The 24,615-nt window shown below is 43.0% G+C and overlaps 1 protein-coding gene across 2 annotated transcripts in view; it reads left to right on the top strand.

Moving 5' to 3' along the window:
• The window catches only part of LOC145543544 (uncharacterized), a 677,688-nt gene that overhangs the window by 455,979 nt on the left and 197,094 nt on the right, over nt 1-24,615 (top strand). Inside the window, exon 5 of one of the 2 annotated variants that reach the window (XM_081585341.1) lies at nt 10,198-10,413. The exons of the other annotated variant lie outside the window; for it this stretch is intronic. Coding sequence (XP_081441467.1) covers nt 10,198-10,213 — 16 coding nt within the window. The 3' untranslated portion in view covers nt 10,214-10,413. Of the gene's footprint in view, nt 1-10,197; nt 10,414-24,615 lie in introns of those variants that run through there. 2 annotated transcript variants of the gene reach the window in all.

The raw sequence follows: 24,615 nt of genomic DNA, 5'->3' as shown, positions 1-24,615 counted from the left end.
ATGGAAAAAATAACTTGATTTTATTCCTAAAGGTCCTATAGGATAAAGCACTACCCAAGTCTACTTAAAATTTCCCGTGCATTTACCTGATAGTCGTCAAAGGCAGGGTAATGAAGTACGGCATTTAGTTTAAGCGATGAGGTTCTGAATCTGACTTTTACTGGTCGTCAGTCTTGTGACTTGTAGCAAGTAACACAAACTGCTTGCTTTTTAGTTTTCTCAACTGTAAAATGGAAAAAATAATGTGATCTATCCAGTAGTACTGTTTGGAAAAAATTAAGCAAAAAATGTATCTCTAATGCCTGACATGTAGCACCTATTCAGTACATGTTAGGTATTCTTCAGCTGGATTTTCATCGCATGTCTTTAAGATCACATCCTCACCCTTGTTTTATTTTCTTGATTAATGACATTACTTTTGGAAACATACAGTGTAAAGTTTCCTTTCCACTGAATTTTCAATAAATTATGAGCTTTCAAAGTAATGATATGCATTTACCTTGGTCCCCCCCCTTTAAGAAAACTCCCTCAACATTTATATTAATGAGTCTTTTCAGTAGTTATGAGTCTGGACTACGCTCTTCCAAAGAAATTTCCTCATAAATTAGCATTAATTGATGTCCAGTTTTTTTGGAAAACGTTAGCACACAATATTTACGGCACGTTCTGTCCCTGTGGCGCCTCTTAACGTGAAAAAAAAAAAAGAGGTTTCAAAGGAGGTTCAAACTCTGTTTGCTTTGCTTGCAAAACGGTGAAAGCAAGCAGCGTTTTGTGCATCTGGCAAACTCGCCGCAGTATTTCTCTTTTGAAGGGCACACCAGTGATCTGAAGTCAAGGATAAATTCATGGTGGCTCTTGGTACTGAGGTTCTTTCCACGTGCTGCAGGCTGCATGCAACCCAGGGACGCTGTCCTCCAGCATCAGTAAAATGCCCTGCATCCCAAATGAAACCTCATTTCACAGAGAGGTTGCCGTGACTTCTACTGACCCTAGGTTATGAGCAAAATGCTGAACGCGTAAATGTAAAAAAAGTGTTCACTTTCACTGTTCATTATGCATCTACACGTGTGTGCACCTGTGCCGTTTGTACTGTTGCAAGTGTCTATATAGACCAGAGAAATGCAAGAGTCCATAAAAATAAGGTTCGAGTTTGGATACATTTTTTTTTTTAACTCTGTAGGGAGAACATGACATAATGCTGTAAGCCAAAATGTTCCTAAAAGTTGGGAAGTTTTTTCATCGTGTTAAACATCTTGAACTAATGTGTGCTGACTAAAGATTTGCACAGACGTGTTAGAAAGACACTCTTTAGAGATACGTGCCATGAGTGGTTGGAATCTAGCACGTAATAAATCCTCAATAAATTGTGTCTATTATTTTTCCCAGTCTTAAATAGTCAGGGATTTTTGTTTTGTTCTTTTTCAGTTTTATTGTGTGTTTGCTGATTTGAGGTAACAAAAGACTTAAATAAAGAAGACTCTCCCACTTAGAGATAAAATTTGTTTTTTGCTAGCAGAAAATCTGGAATTAGTCAATTTCTTTCATTTAGCCAGTTATGCAAATATAAATCTATATTGGATATTATTTAGGAGAAAAGCACTCAGTTGATGGTAGTTCCATGAAAACTGAGAGCAACATAATAAACCTATGAGGTTATTTGCATCAAATATAAGCGCCCACAAATGCATAAGACAAGGAAAGAAATAATATTTTAAGTTCCATTGTAAGCCTAATTTTCGAATAATATATTTACAGATCTAACCCTTTCTCTAAAGAATTGATTCTTTTATTGAGATCATAGGGAAAATGAGAGAAATAGAAACAATCAACGGGAGAATCTGTAATTTGTGGATCAGCTGTATTCCTAACTATGGAAATACACAGGACCTCCCTCCTACCTCCCACCGCGTCCCACCCGTCTAGCTAGTCACGGTGCACAGGGCTGAGCTCCCTGGGTCATACAGCAAATCCCCACCCGCTGTCTGTTTTCCGTACGGCGTGTATATGTCTCCATGCTACTCTTTCGTCCCACCCTCTCCTTCTCCCACTGTATCCACAAGTCTACTCTCTATTTCTATATCTCCATTGCTGCCTTGCAAATAAATAGATTCATCAGTACCATCTTTCTAGATCTCATATATATTCGTTAATACACAATATTTGATTTTCTGACTTACTTCACTTGGAGAGGACATGTGTATGCCTATGGCTGATTCACACTGACCTATGGCAGAAGCCAATATAAAACTGCAAGGCAATTATCCTCCAATTAAAAATAAATTACATTTTAAATAATCCAGAAGGAAATGGACAACATATATGGACAGGCAGTTCACAGAGAAAAGGTAATCAAATGATGCATACACAAATGAAAAGCTGTATAATTTCACTCATAATAATAGAAACGTAAGTTAAAATACATTGAAATACCAGGGGGAAAAAAAGGAAGAAACGCAGGGGAAAGAACAGTATTTTCTGCAGTCTCCAGTTCTTCAAGATTTGAATCAAGAGAAGGGCTGGTCCAGGAAGCAAGACCTTCTCAGAGAGAGTACTTCACAAAAGATAGTCTCAAAGTCAAGGAGAAAAAAAAAAAAAAAAAAACGGCTGTTAACAGAGAGCAAATGAAGTATAACTGCCGTGGAGAGGGAAGACGATGCTGGAGCTGAAAAGGAGGTGATTGGCTAGAAGCAGATATGCCCAACCAGCAAGGCGGGTGGCGGGAAGGCGGGGCTGAGGAGCGGACTGATACGGTGACCTAGGCAGAGGCTCCCCCCGCAGCTGTTCAGACCCTTCATCAAGAAGGATCTTCAGCTATCTAAGCGCTTCCCAGGTGTCTCAGCAGTGAAGAATCCCGGATCCTTGGGAAGATGCCCTGGAGGAGAGCATGGCAAATGGAGTGGTATTCTCCAGTATTCCTGCCTGGAGAATCCCATGGAGAGAATAAGGACAGGCTTTAAGGCACACTACAAAGGGAGAGAAACAGTTCAGTTGGTGAAAAAGATACTGTCCACAGGTCAGACTGTATGAGCATCAGAGCATCGGGGTAAAACAGAGACTTTGCAGGGATGAAGATTTCCATGGAATACTGGATTTGTCATCTGCTAATATTTTCCCCAGGAATTTGGAAGCCATGTAACATTCTTGACCTTCTCTTTTTTCAGCTGTGGGATAGGATTCATAACACAAACTTTTGTGAAATACTTCTGAGGTGTACCAATGACAGTAGTATTAGTTCTTACTAAACAATGCCTATTCCAGAGGAGCCTGGTGGGCTACAGTCCATGGGTCACAAAGAGTAGGACACAACTGAGTAACTACCACTTTCACTTTCATTGTTATTATTGAGTCCAGGTTTCTATTCAGTGCTCGACTCCTCCAGGCAACATACACATATTTGCCTGGAGAATTTACATTGTATTAATAATTAATGCTTCAATAGTAATTGGAATATTCATTGATAGTAATTAGAATTGAAGAGTAATAGACTTGTTGTTTTTACCACTAGAAGAGCCCAATCTACCTATTAAAAATTTTTCTGCTAAATTGAAATATCTTCATCCAATAACTTTTCCACATTGGTTTTGTTTAGTCATTAATAAATAATACTAAAAAAAATCTAAAGTTTTGTATAAGAGCATATCCATATTGGTTTACACTCTCAAGGTTTTGCTGCTCTTATCCAGGTCAAATATCAACTTTCTCATTATTTATAGGGAACTCAGTGGTGTCTCTCTCTGAGAGAGTATTTTTCCATGTGAGGGAGGGAGTTTTGAAACAAACTTGGTGTGATTAGACCAATACAGAATAAATCTCAAGGGTTATCTCTCTAGCCCCTAGATATTATCCTTCTACTATAAAGAAAGCTGAGTGCCGAAGAACTGATGCTTTTGAACTGTGGTGTTGGAGAAGACTCTTGAGAGTCCCTTGGACTGCAAGGAGATCCAACCAGTCCATCCTAAAGGAGATCAGTCCTGGGTGTTCATTGGAAGGACCGATGCTGAAGCTGAAACTCCAATACTTTGGTCACCTGATGCCAAGAGCTGACTCATTGTAAAGACCCTGATGCTGGGAAAGATTGAGGGCGGGAGGAGAAGGGGATGACAGAGGATGAGATGGCTGGATGGCATCACTGACTCAATGGACATGGGTTTGGGTAAACTCTAGGAGTTGGTGATGGACAGGGAGGCCTGGCATGCTGCGGTCCATGGGGTTGCAAAGAGTCGGACACGACTGAGCAACTGAACTGAACTGAACTGAAGGGATAGTATAGGTCACATTAGCTTTTTTGTTTTGTTTTGTTTTTAGTCACATTAGCTTTTGAAATGGCTTCCCCGATGGCTGGGTGGATAAAGAGCCACCTGCCGTGCAGGAGACACAGGAGGTTCGGGTTGATCCTGGGATCAGGATGACCCCCTGGAGGAGGGCATGGCAACCCACTCCAGCGTTCTTGCCTGGAGAATCCCTTGGACAAAGGGCCTGGTGGGCTACAGTCCATGGGGTCGCAATGAGTCGGATGCAAATGAGCACAAATATAACAGAGAGGAGGGCAGTGGTGACCAGAGGGGAAGGTGAGGGCCAGGCAAAGTGGGTCAAGAGGACTTACTCTATGCTGACAGATAGGAGCTAAACTTTTGGTGATGAGCCTGCTGTAGGGCTTCTCTTGTGGCTCATCTGGTAAAAAATCCGCCTGCAATGCAGTAGACCTGGGTTCGATCCCTGGTTTGGGAAGATCCCCTGGAGAAGGGGTAGGCTACCCACTTCAGTATTCTTGGGCTTCCCTGGTGGCTCAGCTGGTAAAGAATCTGCTTGCAATGGTGGGGGACCTGGGTTCGATCCCTGGTTTGGGAAGATCCCCTGGAGGTGGGAAAGACAACCCACTCCAATATTCTGGCCTGGAGAATTCCATGGACTGTGTAGCCCTTGGGGTCCCAAAGAGTCAGACACGACTGAACGACTTTCACTGCTGTAGGGCAACACAGAAGTAGAAACATAATGCTGTATGCAGGAAACTTACAGAATGTTACAAACCAGTATACCTCTATAAAAATAAATTCTAAGCACTGTTGTTTATATACTTTTGGTCTTTTAATTTATTTTCTCCATGTTTCTGCTGCCTTTTCATTCCTGTCTCTATTTTCCCTTTCACCTTTGTGACTAGCCATGTAAAAGAAATTTAGCAATTTCACATTTTAGTAAACTGTGTTTCAACAGTAAACAAGCAGAAGTGACCGCATGGGTGTCATGTTCCCAATAAATATTAGAGTCTGACGTAGGTTGGTTTCTTTTTTTTTCCTGATTGCTTTGGGAACTGTGAGGCTCCAGCCATCAGTCTAAACTAGATTCTTTGACTTATTCATGGAATGTTCTGCACTCAACTCTGACCAGGGGGCTTGTACTTAGTATTAAATGGCATTGCTACAGCTTGAAGCAGAAATCTGTGTCAGTCACCAAGCCTAAAGGCAGCAAGGAAGTCCATTCCAATTAACTGTATTCTCCATTTTAAAAAAGGTGAAGGATGCTGATAAAGTCAAATGTGCATGCTAAGTCACTTCATTTGTGTCCAACTCTTTGCTACTGTATGGACTGTAGCCCACCAGGCTCCTCTGTCCATGGGATTCTCCAGGCAACAATACTGGAGAGAGTTTCCATGCCCTTCTCTAGGGGATCTTCCTAACCCAGGGATCGAACCCATGACTCTTATGTCTCCTGCATCCAGTTCTTTACCACTAGTGCCACCTAGGAAGAATGATAAAACAGAATATATACAGTCAATTCCTCAGAAACTGTGACCCTGCTTAAAGATATAGATACTTTGAAAAAAATATAGATCTGGATCTACCTCAAAGAATTTCAGAAAAGATTCATATTAAAGAGGCATTGATCTGCTAATAACAGCATTTATGTATTTTGTAATTGTGATTGCTCTGCTGCTGCTACTGCTACTGCTAAGTCGCTTCAGTCGTGTCCGACTCTGTGCGACCCCATAGACGGCAGCCCACCAGGCTCCACCGTCCCTGGGATTCTCCAGGCAAGAACACTGGAGTGGGTTGCCATTTCCTTCTCCAGTGCATGAAAGGGAAAAGTGAAAGTGAAGTTGCTCAGTCATGTCCGACTCCTAGCGACCCCATGGGTCTGCAGCCTACCAGGCTCCTCCACCCATGGGATTTTCCAGGCAAGAGTACTGGAGTGGGGTGCCATTGCCTTCTCCGGTGATTGCTCTACCAAAAGCAAATCACAGAAGATGAATAGTTATGTCACCAAAGAGAAGCTACAGGTGCAGGTCAGGTGAATCTGAAGTGGAGCAGGACCCCGGGGTCCCTGCACCTACCCCATGTCCTCCACCCGCCTTTTGTCCCTAGAAAAGCTTCAGCTAAAGAGTAAGTTTAATCAGAGAAGTGAGAACATGCAAAGACAAAGGGAAATAGTCAAACAAGACCAAATAATAACAGTTTAGTCATTAAGCAAACTCAAGGACCTTTAATCCCTCCTCAAGGGCTGCAGATAATATTCTGAGCCATATCCTGTGAGCTGTTTTATATTATTGGAAACCCAACCAGGTGGAAGAAGTTAACTGCATGCTGACCAGACTGTAGCCATGACATCAGCTGCCACAGCCCTGAGACCTGGCCTCAAGGGAATGGGAACAAACCGGTCCTGGAACTGAAAACTAACCATTCTTGAAACAATCAAGATGATGCTGGTCAGACCACTGATGACCAATATCAAGACGGCCATCAGACCTGAGTGTGCTCTTTCTGCATTCAGCCCCATCCCTGGGTCTGTAACAGCTCCTGCCCACTGATTGTGTGGGGGTGGGGTGGGGGGGTGGGCTATATGGCCTTTGGACAGGAGTCCAATACCCACCCCACCCCCAGTTGCAGGCATCCAAAATAAACAGACTTTCCTCCCCACCAACCTGGTCTCCTTACTGGCCTTTTTTAGTGGCAAGCAGTCAGACCCTACTTTTGGTTACAAATTTATAGTTTGAATTCATGGTCCATGTAATCCACTACAATTTTTCTGGACCCAAATTTCTGACACCTCTGTTTTCGAAAGATCTATTTCCCACGCCATTTAATAGCCCAATTGCTTGGAATCAAACTCAAGCCACAATGTCTAATCTAGCAAAAATGCAGAAGAAAAACTGACATTTTACAAGTGTTCAGAGAAGACAGACTCCAGCAAAATTTCCTGATATTTATGATTACTCATCTGTTGGTGCTCCCTAAATAGCCTGCTTCTAAAACCTCCGAAAATAGTTTCCCTTGGATTCAATTGTTTTTTTTTTAAATAACTGAACTACAGATCAGATGGAACTCTGAAAAGAAACTAGGTAAGAAAAAGAAAAGAAAGAAAGAAAAGATCCACACAATCACAGGAATTAAAGAGGGAGAATTAATTGGAAATTTCAATCATAAATCATATTTTCAAATGGATGTTGTATTACTTTTAGGAATATTTTCAGGAACAGACATCTAGTCATTTACCCCCTCAAGCAGCAGCACCACCAGATATGCTTAAATAGATAAAACGTCATTTTAAATAAACTAGAACATATCAGATATAGAAGAGTAAAGTATTTTTTAAGAATACTCGAGTTTTCCTTTTTAATTATGTAAGCTTTTTATCCCATAAACATACCTGGTTTCAAGATGACCCCAAACCCAATCCAATCCATTTGCATAATATTGAATTCCACATGAGTTAAAAAATTAGTAAAATTTCACCATACTTACATTTTTGTTAAAAAAAAAAAGCAATATTGCTATGAGCAGTATGCAGTGGGCACACACATTTTTTGAAAGATAAATCTGAATAAAGCAAGTACCATTCAGGATCAAATAGGAGCATAAGAAGCACTCAACTGAGCCTTGGGCTGTGGACCCGTAAGATGTAATTTAACAAGATTCCTCTCTCCTTGCCTGGTGTTTTCCCCACTGCAGGTGTTGACTGACAGCAAGGTAAAGCTTCTTGAAGGGTCTTTACTCATGTTTAAGAGTCTATGAGTGTTTATAAATGAGAGATAATAATAGTACATTTTTTTCATAGTTCTGCAGATCAAATAAGATCATGCATTAAAGTACTTAGAACAATGTATGCATGCTTGCTCGTTTCAGTCATGTCCAATTCTGTGCAACCCCATGGACTGTAGCCCACCAGGCTCCTCTGTCCTTGGGATTCTCTAGGCAAGAATACTGGAGCGGGTTGCCATGCCCTCCTCCAGAGGATCTTCCCAACTTAGGGATCAAACCTGTGTCTCTTTTGTCTCCTGTATTGGCAGGTGGGTTTTTTATCACTAGCTGTACCTACCACAACTTGAGTCCTTAAGGACTTAGTTATTGTTTTTCCCAAGGCAAATCAGTTCAGTTCAGTTCAATTACTCAGTCGTGTCCGACTCTTTCCGACCCCATGAACCGCAGCACACCAGGCCTCCCTGTCCATCACCAGTTCCCGGAGTTTACCCAAACTCATCTCCATCGAGTCGATGATGCCATCCAACCATCTCATCCTCTGTTGTCCTCTTCTCCTCCTGCCCCTAATCCTTCCCAGCATCAGGATCTTTTCCAATGAGTCAACTCTTCCCATGAGGTGGCCAAAGTATTGGAGTTTCAGCTTCAACATCAGTCCTTCCAATGAACACCCAGGACTGATCTCCTCTAGGATAGACTGGTTGGCTCTCCTTGCAGTCCAAGGGACTCTCAAGAGTCTTCTCCAACACCACAGTTCAGAAGCATCAATTCTTCAGTGCTCAGCTTTCTTTATAGCCCAACTCTCACATGCATACATGACTACTGGAAAAACCATAGCCTTGAATAGAGGGACCTTTGTTGACAAAGTAATGTCTCTGCTTTTTAATATGCTGTCTAAGTTGGTCATAACTTTTCTTCCAAGGAGTAAGTGTCTTTTAATTTCATGGCTGCAATCACCATCAGCAGTGATTTTGGAGCCCAAAAAAATAAAGTCTGACACTGTTTCCACTGTTTCTCCATCTATTTGCCATGAAGTGATGGGACCAGATCCCATGATCTTAGTTTTCTGAATGTTGAGCTTTAAGCCAACTTTTTCACTCTCCTGTTTCACTTTCATCAAGAGGCTCTTTAGTTCTTCTTCACTTTCTGCCATAAGGGTGGTGTCATCTGCATATCTGAGGTTATTGATATTTCTCCCCGCAATCTCGATTCCAGCTTGTGTTTCTTCCAGCCCAGCGTTTCTCATGATGTACTCTGCATATAAGTTAAATAAAGCAGGGTGACAATATACAGCCTTGACATACTCCTTTTCCTACTTGGAACCAGTCTGTTGTTCCATGTCCAGTTCTAACTGTTGCTTCCTGACCTGCATACAGGTTTCTCAAGAGGCAGATCAGGTGGTCTGGTATTCCCATCTCTTTCAGAATTTTCCACAGTTTATTGTGATCCACACAGTCAGAAACTTTGGCATAGTCAATAAAGCAGAAATAGATGTTTTTCTGGAACTCTCTTGTGAATGTTGGCAATTTGATCTCTCAAATGCAGTAATATTTGTTTCATTCATGTGACCCTCATACTTTGCAAACCACTGCACTCTGCAGTATGAGCTTCAGAATTTTATACAACCAAAAAATTGTATCCAGTTTTGTATAATACATATTTTAAGGCAGTTTTCCATTTAGTGGAGGAGAAAAAGTTTCTGTAAACATCTGTAAGAAGTAACTGTGGACTCTGTGATTGGACCTGCCAGCCAAAAGTTCCAGGACCACATTTATATCATTTAAAGCCAAGCTTAATGTCATGGTTTCGCTGGGCACAGCACAGGTGTTCACAGAGCCCCGGCATCTGCCAGGAAGCGTGCGTGGTGCTGGAGATACAGTGTGAATTAGAAGGAGTCGCCACTGGCTCACACTGAGGAAAGCCGACAGATCAATAAGCAAAGAATTACCCACACCAACAGACAGACTGGAATCAGGGTGTGTTCCAGGGAGCATGGAGTGATTTCTTCCTGCGAGGAGGGGATGGGGTCAGATTTCAGAGCTGAAGGGACTGGTCTGGAGGAGGGGGCGAGGGCAGGGACAGGCATCCCAGGCAGGTGACCCTGGCACAGGAGGACTGGTGAAATCACCAGCTCATAACCCTGCCGGCAGAAAGACAGGGAGGGGAGGGGTGCAGGAGCCAGCCGTCCCAAATGATGACCTGTCATTCATATTCCAACTGTCTGCAGCTGCGAGCATTGGTGACGAATGCCTGATAGGAGAGTGATGCCCGGGAGTCCAGTGGAACCAAAGCCTTCACCTGACTAGACGCTCACCGGGCACGATCATTTCCATTTGTCTTCTCTGATCGGATGCAATCCCTTAGAAAACTTGCTGGAAAATAGAAACTGTTATAAATAAAATTGTTCGAAATTACTCGCTCTTCAAAGGAAGAGCCCTATGTACCTTCCTTTTAAGCCACTTTATTTTCGGCAAGAATTTTAGAAAAGCTCTCCTTTAAAAAAAAAGTTTTCCTTCCTAGAGGTACAATACTCAGACATGAGGAAATATCAGTCAAGGAGACAAAATAAACATGTAATTCATAGGAGCCTGGAGCCAACTGGAATATATTGAAGACTGTCATGAGTCTGTGCGTGTGTGCATGTGTGTGTATGTGTGCACGTGTGCGCGTGTGTGTGGGTGTTTTAGAGAGACAGAGGAGGAGAGGGGGAGCTGCAGAGATGGAGAGACAGGCCCCCGGGGGGAAGGGAAGGGGAAGGAGAAAAGAAAACCTCCCTCCGGCAGGACTTCCCGTCTGGGGTGTGGATCATCAGGAATGCTAAGCCCGTGCTCTCAAGGAACGGAGGGCTGGCAGATGACTGTCGCTCTAGGTTTTTCTCTGTGGTCTGTCTCAGGTCGAACCTATCCTACCCTGCGTGTCTCTCATTGTTCCAGAACCCACTGTTCGCGCTGGTTCCGCGTGGGGCAGGCGGCAATGGAAGAGCTGAGATGGGGTCAGAAATGGAATGAACTGCCAGTCCTTTTCTCATGCCAAGCAGCTACCAAGTTCAGCATAACTGTGTGAATGCATTATGCTTGATTTCGATCTTTCTTAAAAGTTTTAAAGATGAAGCTTATCCTTGGCTGTGCTGGGTCTCCGGTGCTGTGCACGGGCCTTCTCTGGCTGCGGTGAGCCGTATGCTCTCTTGTCGTGCAGCTCAGCCTCTCACTGCAGGGACGTCTCTTACCTCAAGGGCCCTAGGGCTTCAGGACCTGCGACTCCAGGGCTTATTTGCCCTGCAGCATGTGGGATCTTCCCGGACCGGGGCTCGAACCTGGGTCCTCTGCGCTGGCAGGTGGGTTCTTTATCACTGGACCACCAGGGAAGTCCTGTCTCAGCCTTACTGGTAACTAACCAAGTGCTTTGAAGGAAGTTTCGGGGAGACACTTGGCATAATGTCGGTAACAAATAAACCTAAAAGCCTATGAGGATAAAGCTCCACTTTTCATCTCTTTGGAGGGAATTCTCTTTCCTCACAGAAAAGAATCTATTCCAGGACACGGAGAGGGCACCTTGAACCTGGGCAGACCATTCTCCTGGGTCATAAGAGGGAGGAAGACTAGTGAAAATGAATCCCACAACTGGAAGATTGTGCTTAACTGGGCAGGTTAATGACACTAATTTCTGTTTCGTGAGGAAAAGCCTTTCAGAAAACAAGCCACATAGGAAGCAGCATAGCTTAGTCGAGAGAGTGTTTGGAATCCATGAAACCCAGGTTTATTCTTCAGCTCTGCCATCTGAGCAGTCACCTCACCACAATGACATGTTTTAAAGATCAGATAAAATTCATGGCCTCTGAATGTACCTGGCACACGGTAGGTCCAAAATCCTAAGTATTTTTCACACAGATAATAAAAAAATTCACAATTCACCATGAACTTACGTTCAATGCAAAGTTCCTGTTCGGTGGTGGGAAGTCAAGGACAGATGTAAGCAAAGCGGAGAGAGTGATGTTCGTGTCCAGACCAGTTCCTTCAGCTGTTGCTATTTAGCTGGTCATGATACTCAGTGCCCAGAATGCCAGGCAAAAGGAGCTCAGCCTTCTTGATGGTCCAGCTCTCACATCCATACCTGACGACTGGAAAAACCAGAGCTTTGACGATAGGGACCTTTGTTGGCAAAGCGATGTCTCTGCTTTTTAATACGTTGTCCAAGCTTGTCAAGTCCTATTTCCCTTTCATCGGTACACCCATAGGCAACACGTGCTGGTTTTAAGATGCCCCTCCTGTCCTTATATGCACATTGTACACACAAATGCAAGTATGTATCATCTGTCATGTGACCCAGACTTGACAGGGGGGCAAATATAAAACATTCCCATTTGTTTAGTTTAAAAGATTTGGGCTTTTTTTCTTTTATTTATTTTATTTCAAGAGGAAAGCAGCAAATTCAGGCAGACAGTAGCTGTGTCTTTTGGCAGTAGAAACAATCTAATAAAAGCATCGCCTTTCTAAAGGGGCGGTGAGGGGGAGGGGAGGAAAGAAAACCCATCTGAGACAGAGGTAACGTCATTTCAGCCCCAAATAGGTTTCACTCTGGGTTTGTGTGTCTTGGACTTGTGCAGCTTACAATGGTTTTTATCCCCCGTTCATGCCACCAGAGTTGGAATTCATAACACAAACATCAAGACCGGAGGATGACTGACAGTTCTGACTCTGTTAATACCCCGTAGTAGGTCTTCTACCACGGTCAGAAGTTAAGATTTATTTTGACAAGCTTTCTGCTGGTTTTGTAGACGAGAAGTTTTATAATGGGGTTATCCCAGGACTATATCTGTATATCTGGCATAGATTATCAGAATCATAGCAAAATGGTAGACAGCCCTCTCCCTTGTCCACTGGACCGCACAAAGCCTAGAACTTGGTTTTAATTAAGTTGTTACCATCTTTAATGTATCGGATCTGGATCCTGTTTTTGAGGTAAAAGCAGCCAAGAAGTGACCATGAAGGTTAGCTTCACAATTAAGGAAGATCCTTCCTTGATTAAAAAAAAAAAACCTTTACATTTTCTTGAAGTGAAGTGATAGTCACTCAGTCGTGTCCGACTCCTCGCGACCCCGTGGACTATAGCCCGCCAGGCTCTCTGTCTATGGAATTCTCCAGGCAAGAGTACTGGAGTGAGTTGCCATTGCTTTCTCCAGGGGATCTTCCTGACCCGCGATTAGAATCCAGGTCTCTTGCATTGTAGGCAGGTTCTCTACCATCTGAGCCCCCAGGGAAGCTGAGGTGCTTATTAGTTCCTTACCCCCAAAAGAGGCTTTTGGTATGTTTTTCAAAAGGAGAATTTACATAGCCTTTTGGATTAAGGCCTCTGAGATTTGTCAAGAATAATTTGTCATTTACTTAAATGAGGGTGATATTTCTCCAAGTGATGATCTAAAGAGGCTTCCCTAGTAGAATATATGGGTTTTTACAATTGTTATCATTAGGAACTGGGGTCAGGAGTCATGTCTGCCATAATGAGTGAAGAAATACCATATCATCTTTGAGGAATATGTTTCTGTTTTTAAAAAAATCAAGGAGAGGGCTTTTGATTTCAATTCAGTTAGGCCTGTAACATAAAGTTGTGTAATCCTCAGGTTACAGATGTTATTTGTATCAGAGGCAAACTGACCACTGGAATTACGAATGATCTAGAAAAGAGGGGTGGATGTGGGGAGAGGAGGGTTATGCAAAAGGAAGGGGATATATATGTATCATTATGGCTGATTTGCATTGTTGAAAAACCAACACAACGTCGCAAAGCAATTTTCCTCCAATTTAAAAAAAAAAAAAGTGCTCTAGGAGGACTGAAAGGTCAATGCTCAGTGCTCAGAATGTGAAGTTGTGCTGTTGTGAAGTCAGAACCCTTAGACTATTCAGTTTACTCATGTGTGATCACAGTTGTTTCATTGCTGTTGTTTAATCACTAAGTCCTGTCCAACTCTTTGCAACCCCATGGACTGTAGCCCACCAGGCTCCTTTGTGCATTGGATTTTCCAGGCAAAAACACTGGCGTGGGTTGCCATTTCCTCCTCCAAGTGATCTTCCCGACCCAGGGATCGAACCTGTGTCTCCTGCATTGACAGGCGGATTCTTTATTACTGAGCCACCAGGGATGTCTGGAATCTACTGTATAAATCCTAAGCCATCATACTTATTCACTGAGTGATTTTCCACCATTGTACCAGGTGAATTAGACTTCACCTCTTGCCACCAGGATTACAGGTACCAGTTGTCCATTATATTTCAAGCTCAATATAATTTGTCCGTTATCCCTTCTGTCTTATATTACTTGAAAATAAACAGTGTAATTTCATCTGATTATAACCTGTTAACTACTGACCAACAAGTTCTCCTTTGTTATCCCTGTTCAATAATATACTTGGACATCAGTTAATGTGTGAGTAGCCTATAGTCAATACAAAATTGTGGTTCTCCAAAGGACAACTGAAGCTTGATTGCTTACATGACCAAACTCAAATAGACATTATGATTTTAATTCATTTTTCTATTGTCTCAGGCTTGAGGTTTCACATATGCTAAGGTTTCTATAATAAGGCTTCCATTACATAAGAACTGAAATATGCCTGATATTCTTTTTTTCATTGCCTTTGTCAACCACAGTCAGATTTTCCTATCAATTCCTAAAGCAGCTGAATTCAGATAAATTACAATTCATTTCCTTAAAAGGAGCTTCCGCTTTATTAAGCTATGATGCAGTGCTAGTGTTGTCTTTCAGACTGAGAAATTTAGAGTTTCTATTGACTCATTGGAAAGATGCATACATTTAACTTTTTTTTTTTTTCAAACAAGAGAGTGTTGTGTGAGTGCTCAGTTACTAAGTCGTGTCTGACTCTGTGACCCCATGGACTCTAGCACCCCAGGCTCCTGTGTCCATGAGATTTTCCAGGCAAGAACGCTGGAGGGGGCTGCCATTTCTTCTTCCAGGGGATCTTCCCGACCCGGGGATCGAACCTGCGTCTCCTGCCACTCTTGCTTTGGCAGGCAGATTCTTTACCACTTGAGCCTCCTGGGACGCCCAAAGGGCATTGAAGCTGTACGATATTTTTAAGACACTCTTTGTAGAGTACAGAGGAAAAAAGACAGTAGTAACGGAAAGTGGTAATGCGTGGGAAGCGCCTGGCAGAGTCACTGACATGCGGGCAGAGCCCAACACACCAAAGCTGTTACGATAAATCGTAACTGGACTGGATCCTCTTCTGGGATTCTGAAGCCTCAGGGAGAGCATGTACATAAAGGTGATCCTTTCTCTTCCCCACATCACACTGAAATTCTTTGAGGATTTAAGGATCTACAGGAAAGGTCCTATGCGGACAAATCTGTCATTAACCACTTTGAATTTCTTGTCACAAAATGTAGCTTTGGAGGCAAACTAAGTGGAAAAGAAAAAAAAAAAACAGTGATGTGAAACCTTCCAACATAGCTTTTAGCCATAGATTATCTTGTATAATGGAAAACTGTGGTAAAGTAATATACATTTTGCTTCCCAGGTGGCGCTCGTGGTAAAGAACCCGCCTGCCATTGCAGGAGACGTAAGAGACCCAGATTCAATCCCTGGGTCGGAAGATCCCCTGGTGGAGGGCATGGCACCCCACTCCAGTGTTCTTGCCTGGAGAATCCCATGAACAGAGGAACCTGGCGGGCTACAGTTCACAGGGTCGCAAAGAGTCAGACACGACTGAAGCAACTTAGCAGGCATGCATGCAACATGCATTTACCATATTAGCCACTTTAAAATGTACAGCTCAGTGGCACTAAGTTCGTTCACAATGTTCAACCATCACCCCCATCCATCCCCGGAGATCTCGTAATCTTGCAAAACTAAAAGCTGGTTCCCACCGAACCCTGACCCCCTACCTGCTTCATTCCATCTCCTCACAGCACCGCTCTCACTCTTTGTTTATGAATCTGACTATTCTAAGTGCATCGTACAAGTGGAAAAATATTGGAGTCATCCTGTTGCGGACTGACTTACTAATTTCACTCAGCATAATGTCCTCCAGGTTTATTTATGTTGTATGTAGTATGCCTGCATTCACTTCCTCTTTAAGGAATGGTACTCCACTGTATGCACAGACCACATTTTGTTTGTACATTTATTCATTGATGGAGATGAGTTGTTTTCATCTTTCCGCTATTGTCAATAATGCTGCTAAAGAAAACGGGTGTACAAATAGCTAGTCAAGATCCCGCTTTCAATTTTAATTCTTTTGTGTATATATCCAGAAGTGGAATTGCTGGATCATAGGGTGATTCTGTTTTAATTTGCAGATGAATTTCCACTGCTATTTTTTATAGCAGCTGCACTACACACACACACACACACACACACACACACACACAGATACACACACACATATCTCATGCATACTACGTATACCATATATTTTTTGATCGTACACTTAAGTCTTTGATTCATTTTGACTTTTATATGTGGTTTAAGGTCAGAACTTTTAAATCATGAATTTAAAATGACATCTGAAATCACTTAATTCACCATTGGATTTAAATGTCATTTGGTGTAATATTTGAACTAATCATTAAATTCCTTTTAAAATAATCATAGAATATTTTTTCAGGCTGGCCTATCTCCTACGTTTCCTTCAAAATTCCACAGAAGTGTTCCACTCTGGAAGGATTCCAAGACGCCTTCCTCCTCAACATATACTTATCTCAAGTGGTCTTAAATGACTCATTTCTGAGCTTTTCTTCTGTAGTCACCATAACTGATGATACTTTTTATTCACTTTGTCTCCAAGAAACTGTTAATCCTTCCAGCACAAATTGTATCCTGGTATTCCCACATTCCTGGGCTTTCCTGATGGCTGAGTTGATAAAGAATCTGCCTGCGATGCAGGAGACCCAAGTTCCATCCCTGGGTCGGGAAGACCCACTGGGTAAGGAAATGGCAGCCCACTCCAGTATTCTTGCCTGGGAACACCATAGACAGAGGGCCTGTAGCCTGGTGGGCTACCATCCATGGAGGTGCAAATAGACACAATTGAGCAACTAAGAACTCCCAGGTGGGTTGCCCTGCCCTTCTCCAGGGGATCTTCCCAGCCCAGGGCTCGAACCCGTGTATCTTATGTCTTCTGCATTGGCAGGTGGGTTCAAAGGGCATGGCAGCCCACTCCAGTATTCTTGCCTGGAGAATCCCCATGGTAAAGGAGCCTGGTGGGCTGCAGTCCCTTAGGTTGCAAAGAGTCAGACAGGGCTGAGCGACTACTACAGCTCAGCACAGGGCCACCTGGGAAGCCCTGCCAGATTCTTAATCACCCTTTTCATTCAAAGATGAACTTGTATATTGAAAACTTGGGGGTTGGGGCAGTGAGAAGTCATTTCCTTTGAAGTTTTTGATGGAAAAAATACAGGAACACACGGAATATTCCCTGAAAATCACACAGACTATTTGGAATCACAACTTTGGGAAATTATCCCTGAATCAGGATCACGAGAAACTAAACCTGGAAGATACACGCATGGTTACTCTAAGTCTGAAAATACATTCAATTAATATTTTGCAGTTTGCAAATTTTTCTCTATACACACACGTGAAAGTGTTAATCGTTCAGTTGTGTCCAACTCTTTGTGACCCATGGACTGTAGACTGCCAATCTCCTCTGTCCCTGGGATCCTCCAGGCAAAACTACTAGAGTGGGCTACCATGTCCTCCTCCAGGGCACCTTCCTGACCCAGGGATCAAACCCAGGTCTCTTGCATTGCAGGTGAGCTCTTCACCATCTGAGCCCCCGGGGAAGCCCTCTCTATAGAGAACAGTTCCTCACCTCGTCCATCTTCTCTCAAGCCAGTCACCTTCTGTATACATGCAAACTTCTTTAGAACCATCTGTCGCTCTTTCTAAGGAGCCAGCTCATTTGCTTAATACAGCTTGATAAGATTTTTGAAAACACAGATACGGAGTCTCCCTAGCCTTCTAGACTGTGGAAACCTGAATTGTATCGTAATATCCCATTCTTCATTTTGTATTTTATCTCTTTTAGTAGTCTTTCTGTGTGTGTGTTTTTCCACGCTCTGTCTTTGCCTTTTGTAAATAAGATGTACAAGTTAAAAAACTCCAAAGGGACTGAATCCAGCACTCATATTTCATCCAGTTTTGTATCCGACTACTTTGAGAGGAAAAAAAATGTCAACAAGCTCTAAGTTCGCAATGACAAATGTGGACTTCATCTCGAATTCATGTATGGGTAACATTTGCATGCTGATTTCTTCGCTACCCTAATGGTTAAATTTCAAAGCACATCTTTCCTTTTATCTTCAGCTGAATGAGACATCAAAATAAGGGCCAGATAAAGGCGGAAGTCCTTTGTCTGAAACTGCCCAGGCCTGGCCAGCTGTGATGAAAACTGTCTGAAGTTTCACAGGCTTTTTGTCTGGCCTGAAAGCTGGAGTTTGCCTCTTTTATTTTGGAGGTTTTAAAGGAATAGTGCATCTTAGCACACAATGTCCTGCAGGACAATAGGAGGCCTGTTCCTGGCGGCATCTGAACGTAGAAGTTAGATTAAATCATTTATTAGATAATAAACCACTGATTACACAGGGAATATGTGCTGTCTTTCATTGTAATCGTGTTGATTTCTAAGGTCAGCCTGGCATTTGGTGAAATCATGAGGCAAAGACTCAATGAGACTGTTTGCCTTCTCATTGGGGAATCTAACCCTTTACGTGTATTTGGTTTCCTAATGTCTCAGTTGAAGTGAGGCGATCAAGCATTTTGTTCTAGTTTGCTTATTTTTAAATACATACTTTGTCGGCAGAAGCACGGGCACAGAGGATCGTGTCTGGTGATAGGAGTGACTAAAGGCTGTGCATCACATTACATTTGGTCAATTTCAATTAGGAAATCAGTGCGCTTCACTCTGAGCAGCAAGTAGATTTTGCTGTTGCTGTTGTTTAGCCCCTCAGCCTTGCCTGACTCTTTGCAAACCCATGCACTGTAGCCCACCAGGCCCCTCTGTCCATGAGATTTCCCAGACAAGAATGCTGAAGCAGGTTGCGATTTCCTCCTCCACAGGATCTTCCTGACCCAGGGATTGAACCCACGGCATCTCCTGCATTGGCAGGTGGATTCTTTAACACTGAGCCATCAGGGAAGCCCAAGTAGAATTAGCCAACTCAACTAAAGAAAAATCAGACAGTTATGTCAGAGAATTGTATTGATATCATTAAGATTACAAAGCATTTCTTTAGTTTTTCTTTTTCTTCACTTCATGTAAAGAGCTCCTTAATTTGGGAGAGAGAATAAATATACACAAATGTAAAAACATCCTGTAGTTCTCTGAGCCTGTAGCATGTTTTATATTGTATAGTTATGACCAATCTAGACAGCATATTAAAAAGCAGAGACATTACTTTGCCAACAAAGGTCCGTCTAGTCAAGGCTATGGTTTTTCCAGTGGTCATGTATGGATGTGAGAGTTGGATGGTGAAGAAGGCTGAGCGTCGAAGAATTGATGCTTTTGAACTGTGGTGATGGAGAAGATTCTTGAGAGTCCCTTGGGCTGCAAGGAGATCCAACCAGTCCATCCTAAAGGAGATCAGCCCTGGGTGTTCACTGGAAGGACTGATGATGAAGCTGGAACTCTAATACTTTGGCCACCTCATGGGAAGAGTTGACTCATTGGAAAAGACCCTGATGCTGGGAAGGATTGAAGGAGGGAAGAGAAGGAGACGACAGAGGATGAGATGTTGGATGGCATCACCAACTCAATGGACATGAGTTTGAGTAAACTCTGGGAGTTGGTGATGGACAGAGAGGCCTGGCGTGCTGCGGTTTACGGGGTCACAAAGAGTCAGACACGACTGAGCGACTGAACTGAACTGTTCTTTTAGAGAAAAACAAATGCTTATTTCAGAATATCTTGCTTTATGAAATGATATAAGCAGGGTATATATGACATCAAAAAGTTTCTTGAATCCAAAAACAGTCAGGGAAACTTGATAACTATACGTACAAGCTTCAGAGCTAGGGGGGTATCTAGCCTGGTGGGCTGCCGTCTATGGGGTCGCACAGAGTCGGACACGACTGAAGCGACTTAGCAGCAGCAGCAGCAGCAGCAGCAGCCCCTTAAGGGCTGTTGAGAAAATCAGGTTGACTCATCTCCTCAGGCTCTTCTAACTTTTGCTTGGTGCCTGGAAGTCTGATTTGCTGGCCTGGCCTCCAGGCCTGGCCTTCTGCCTCCAGCCCCGGTTCCTGCTCCTTCGAGTCTGCCTCCGCTCCTGCACGTCACACACCTGTCACACTCGCTGGCTCACCCTTCCAGGTTCTCCTCTGCGCTTTTTCACCTCCACGCCGTCCCTCAGGACGGGCTACAGCGGCAGCGCTCATCCGCACCCCGTTCCGTCTGCGGCCGTCCTGACTGTTCTCCAAGTCCAACTCAATCGCCTGGTCTTCTGGGAAGTTTTCCATAAAGCCTCTGTCCTCTCTGTTATGATGTTATCATAGACTCGCTTGTGGTTCTTCCACAGCACTGACTTTATGCTGCCCTCTGGGTAGATCTGGATAGTATGTGTCTTAACTATGAAAGTGAAAGTGCTCGTCACTCAGTCGTGTCCGACTCTCTGCCCCTCTGCCCCTGGAATTCTCCAGGCAGGAATACTGGAGTGGGTAGCCATTCCCTTCTCCAGGGGATTTTCCCGACACAGGGATGGAACCTGCATCTCCTGCGTCAGCAGGCAGATTCTTCACTACTGCACCATCTGGAAAGCATGTAACACGTTATACCACTGTGGAAAATGCTCATGCAAAGAATATTAGGAAATAACATGAACTCCATCTCCATTCTGTGATTCCCTGTGTGACGACTTCAGCTCTATTGGGGAGGAAGACATCTCTGGGTTGAAACGGTAGCTTCATCGCTCAACACTGTATGCGTGCGTGTGTGCTAAGTCACTTCCGTCGTGTCCAACTCTTTGTAACTCTATGGACTGTAGCCCGCCAGGCTCCTCTGTCCATGGGATTTCCCAGGCAAGAATACTGGAGTGGGTTGCCATACCCTTCTCTAGGGGATCTTCCCCACCCAGGGATCAAACCTGCATCTCCTGTATTGGCAGACAGGTTCTTTACCACTGAGCCACCTAGAAAGCCTACCACTGTATAACTTTGGGCAAATTAATTTCAGCCGGAAGTCTCTTTGCCTTGGTTGTCTCATCAGAGAAATGGGGATAATCATTTAAACCACCTCCTAGGGATTTTTGAGGATTGAATGATTAATATTTTCTAAGCGCAGTAAGTGTTTAGCAACTACTGTTGTGACTAGCATTATCATTCCTTTTCTTAATCATCCAGTGAACAAGACTGTATCCAGATGCGATGTTCAGAGCGCAGTGTTCAATGTTTGGATATAAGACCTTTCGCTCCTCGTTTGTTTGCCGAGCAAAACTTGTCTTCAGTTCTGCAGCCAAAGCGCTGGGGGATGGACAGGGCTCCTAGCATGTTTTTATGAACAATTACAGTCCGCCGTGGGCTGTGTTTTGTTGGTGGTTCTATGTGGCCAAGGACTCAGCGCTGCACCGCCAGCCCCTGCTCCTCTTGTTCTCCTCTCTCTCTTGTTATGCACCTGGTTTTGGAGCTTCAGTTTCCAGAAGAACATACAGAGTGAATGGGCTGAGGAGGGAGTGAAGAGAGAAAGCCAGAGCTATCCAAAGAGATTCTCAGTCCGCGTAGACACCGCTTCTCCGCCTGAGGCTGGGGGAGGGGGGATGTAAATCTCATTTGCGTTTACCCATCACCTCTCCCTCCGTCCCACGGTCTGTCTCCTAAGATGGCACAACTGGCCGACGCATTCAAGTCTGTCTGACTCCCACTTATTGAAAATTCCTTCCAGGCTCAGGCCTCAGCTTGTCTGTCAATCTTAGTTTATGAGGCCAGGCGTTTAAATCTTTCCTACCTTTGCACCGTTCATTTTAGTAGGGGTTTGGGAGAAGCTTCTTCCAGGCCTTCTAGACAGAGGCCATTTTTAAACCAGAGACTTTGTTCACCTAATTGCCAACTTCATTTGGCTCCTGCTTTCATTCAACCTAAAAATTTGGATGTGAACATTATCCAGGAATAACTCCTCCTTAAGTAAATACGATGTGTTATTTCATAAGAAGCCCATAGAATTTTAAACTAAGAATTCTAAGGTTTCCAGAACCTGGGTTATCCTCTCATGGAGTTTTCTTTTTTGGGGGTAAGTTGATTTGTGACCCCCTCCCCAAGTGAAAACAAACTCTAAGATGTCAGCGGTGATAGTTGGATTTTATTTTTGTTTAAGAATTTTGAACATGATAGCTAGATGACTCTTGCAGCACAAGGAATATTATTAAATATTTGCGAATGTATGGGTTATATATTTTTTCTTTCCTTTTTTTTTTTTTAAGGAAAGGAGTGGGTCTACAGAGACAGAAAGATATGTCTCCCTGGCTGAAACAAAAACTCCAAGATAGGTATTCTGGACATGTGCAGTTTTTAGTTTCTGCATCTGTCACTAGTCAGGGACTCATTTTTGTGTGTGACTGGCTGTTGTTTATGAAGAAGTTATATTTTGTGACATTTTGACTTTGCTGAGTGTTATTTGACAGGTTTCTTTGGAATGCTGTTTATATTGACCTTCTACTTATCAAGCTACCCAGGCAGCTTATAGAGAAAAAAAGCACACATTTGTGAAAAACACTCATAAGTCAGTTAACCCTTAAAGAAAAGCAGACCCCCAGAAAATTCCAACGTGGATGCATGCTAAGTTGCTTCAGTTGTGTCCGACTCTTTGCAACCTTATGGACTGAAACCCGCCAGGCTCCATTTTTCCATGGTTTCTCCAGGTAAGAATACTGGAGTGCATGGCCATGCCCACCTCCAGGGATCTTCTCAACCCAGCAATCGAACCCGAGTCTCTTATGTCTCCTGCATTGGCAGGCAGGTTCTTTACCACTAGTGCCACCTGAGAAGCCCGATAATTCCAACGTCTGCCATTGAAATAAATGGTAGCGTGTAGATTCCTCTCTTGAGCAGACTACTCAGTGGTTCTGGCTGCCTGTATTTTCCCAGCTGCAGACTGATAAACCTGAGAAAATAGATTTATTATTTGTTAAATCTGACGCTCGGAACCTCAGCCATTTTCAGGTAGACAAACAAATGCTGATGGATTTGTGAGCCCAGCCAAATTCAGAGAGTAATTTAGATGCATATATGAAAAACAACTGGAGATTTCCTCGAAGTCCAGTGGTTTGGACTCCATGCTTTCACTGTCCAGGGCCTGGGTTCAATCCTGGGTCCAGGAACTACAATCCCACAAGTCGCATGGATGGCTTGGCCCAAAAAGAAAAAAAAAAAAAAAACCAACCACATATAAAGTTGACTGAAACCATCACCACTGGGCTTCCGTGGTGGCTCAGACAGTAAAGAATCTGCCTGCAGTGCAGACTTGGGATCAGTCCCTGGGTTGGGAAGATCCCCTGGAGAAGGGCATGGCAAGCCACTCCAGTATTCTTGCCTGGAGAATCCCAGGGACAGAGGAGCCTGGCGGGCTACAGCCCATGGGGTCGCAAAGAGTTGGACACGACTGAGCAACTAACACACACAAATACCTTGACTGAAGTATTTAAATTCTTATTCCTTCCTTGATGTTATCATATCTTCTTGGACTTATCCTAATTTCCATGAGATAAGGCACAGTTTTGTAAATGTTTTTAGATGATATTTTGGCCTGCAAATTTCTTTTTTGAGGGGGGAACGCTGGTCATATTTTCCAAACTGAAAAAAAAAAAAAGGCATATACAGTTTACTTATTTGTCAACTGTATGTTTGTGAACAATAGGAAGGATTCTGAAACTGAAATTTGTTGGGAAGTCTATACCATGTACTCAACCATAATTACAGGGTTGGTCAAAGAGACCAGAGACCAGAGCAATTAACTGACCAACAGACTCGTTAACTATCCTATTATTTGCATTGGTTTCTGATTAGAATCTGGCAATCAAAGTTATAGCTCCTGGAAGAACTACTGTTTAAGGTGAATTCAATATTAGAACAAAAATTAATTTTTTAAACAATTTTTGAGCTGTAGAAATATCTAAAACTCTTGCTTTTTCTTTTTAAATAATACATCTGATGAGATAATTACCGAGTCTCTATCATGTTTTACATAATTAGCTAAGTACTAGAAGTTTGGTGATGGATAAAACAGACACCATTCTTTACCTAAAGAAGGCAGGCCAAAATTCAAAATCCGAAATATGGTTTCTACTGAATGCGTTTTGCTTTACCACCATTATAATGTCAGAAAATTGTAAGTCGAGCCACTGTAAGTTGGGGACCATCTATTCATAATAACACAGTGCAAGAGTGATTTTTATCCTCTCTTGATCCAAAAAGCGAAACCATTTCTCTTGTAGAACAGTGGGGGGAGGGGAATGGAAATTTTATGTGGACCGTAATAGTCTAGCAATGTCAGTGTTGTTCTATAGGAAACAAACACTATCAGATAAATTAGTACAGCAATTACATTTGAGTCTCTCACTGTTTTCATTTGTGTTTCTAGGATCGAGATGGCTCCATCTGGTATTTTTGTCCTGGGGGCTGGGGGGTAATTAGTTGTTTTTTGGTTTTT

The sequence above is a fragment of the Giraffa tippelskirchi genome, chromosome 3, assembly GCF_054371585.1.
Source record: "Giraffa tippelskirchi isolate mGirTip1 chromosome 3, T2T-mGirTip1v1.2.pri, whole genome shotgun sequence".
In the NCBI taxonomy this organism is placed as follows: domain Eukaryota; kingdom Metazoa; phylum Chordata; class Mammalia; order Artiodactyla; family Giraffidae; genus Giraffa; species Giraffa tippelskirchi.
The sequence above is the reverse complement of the archived record's forward strand: the minus strand, read 5'-3'. Positions and strand labels throughout refer to the sequence as shown.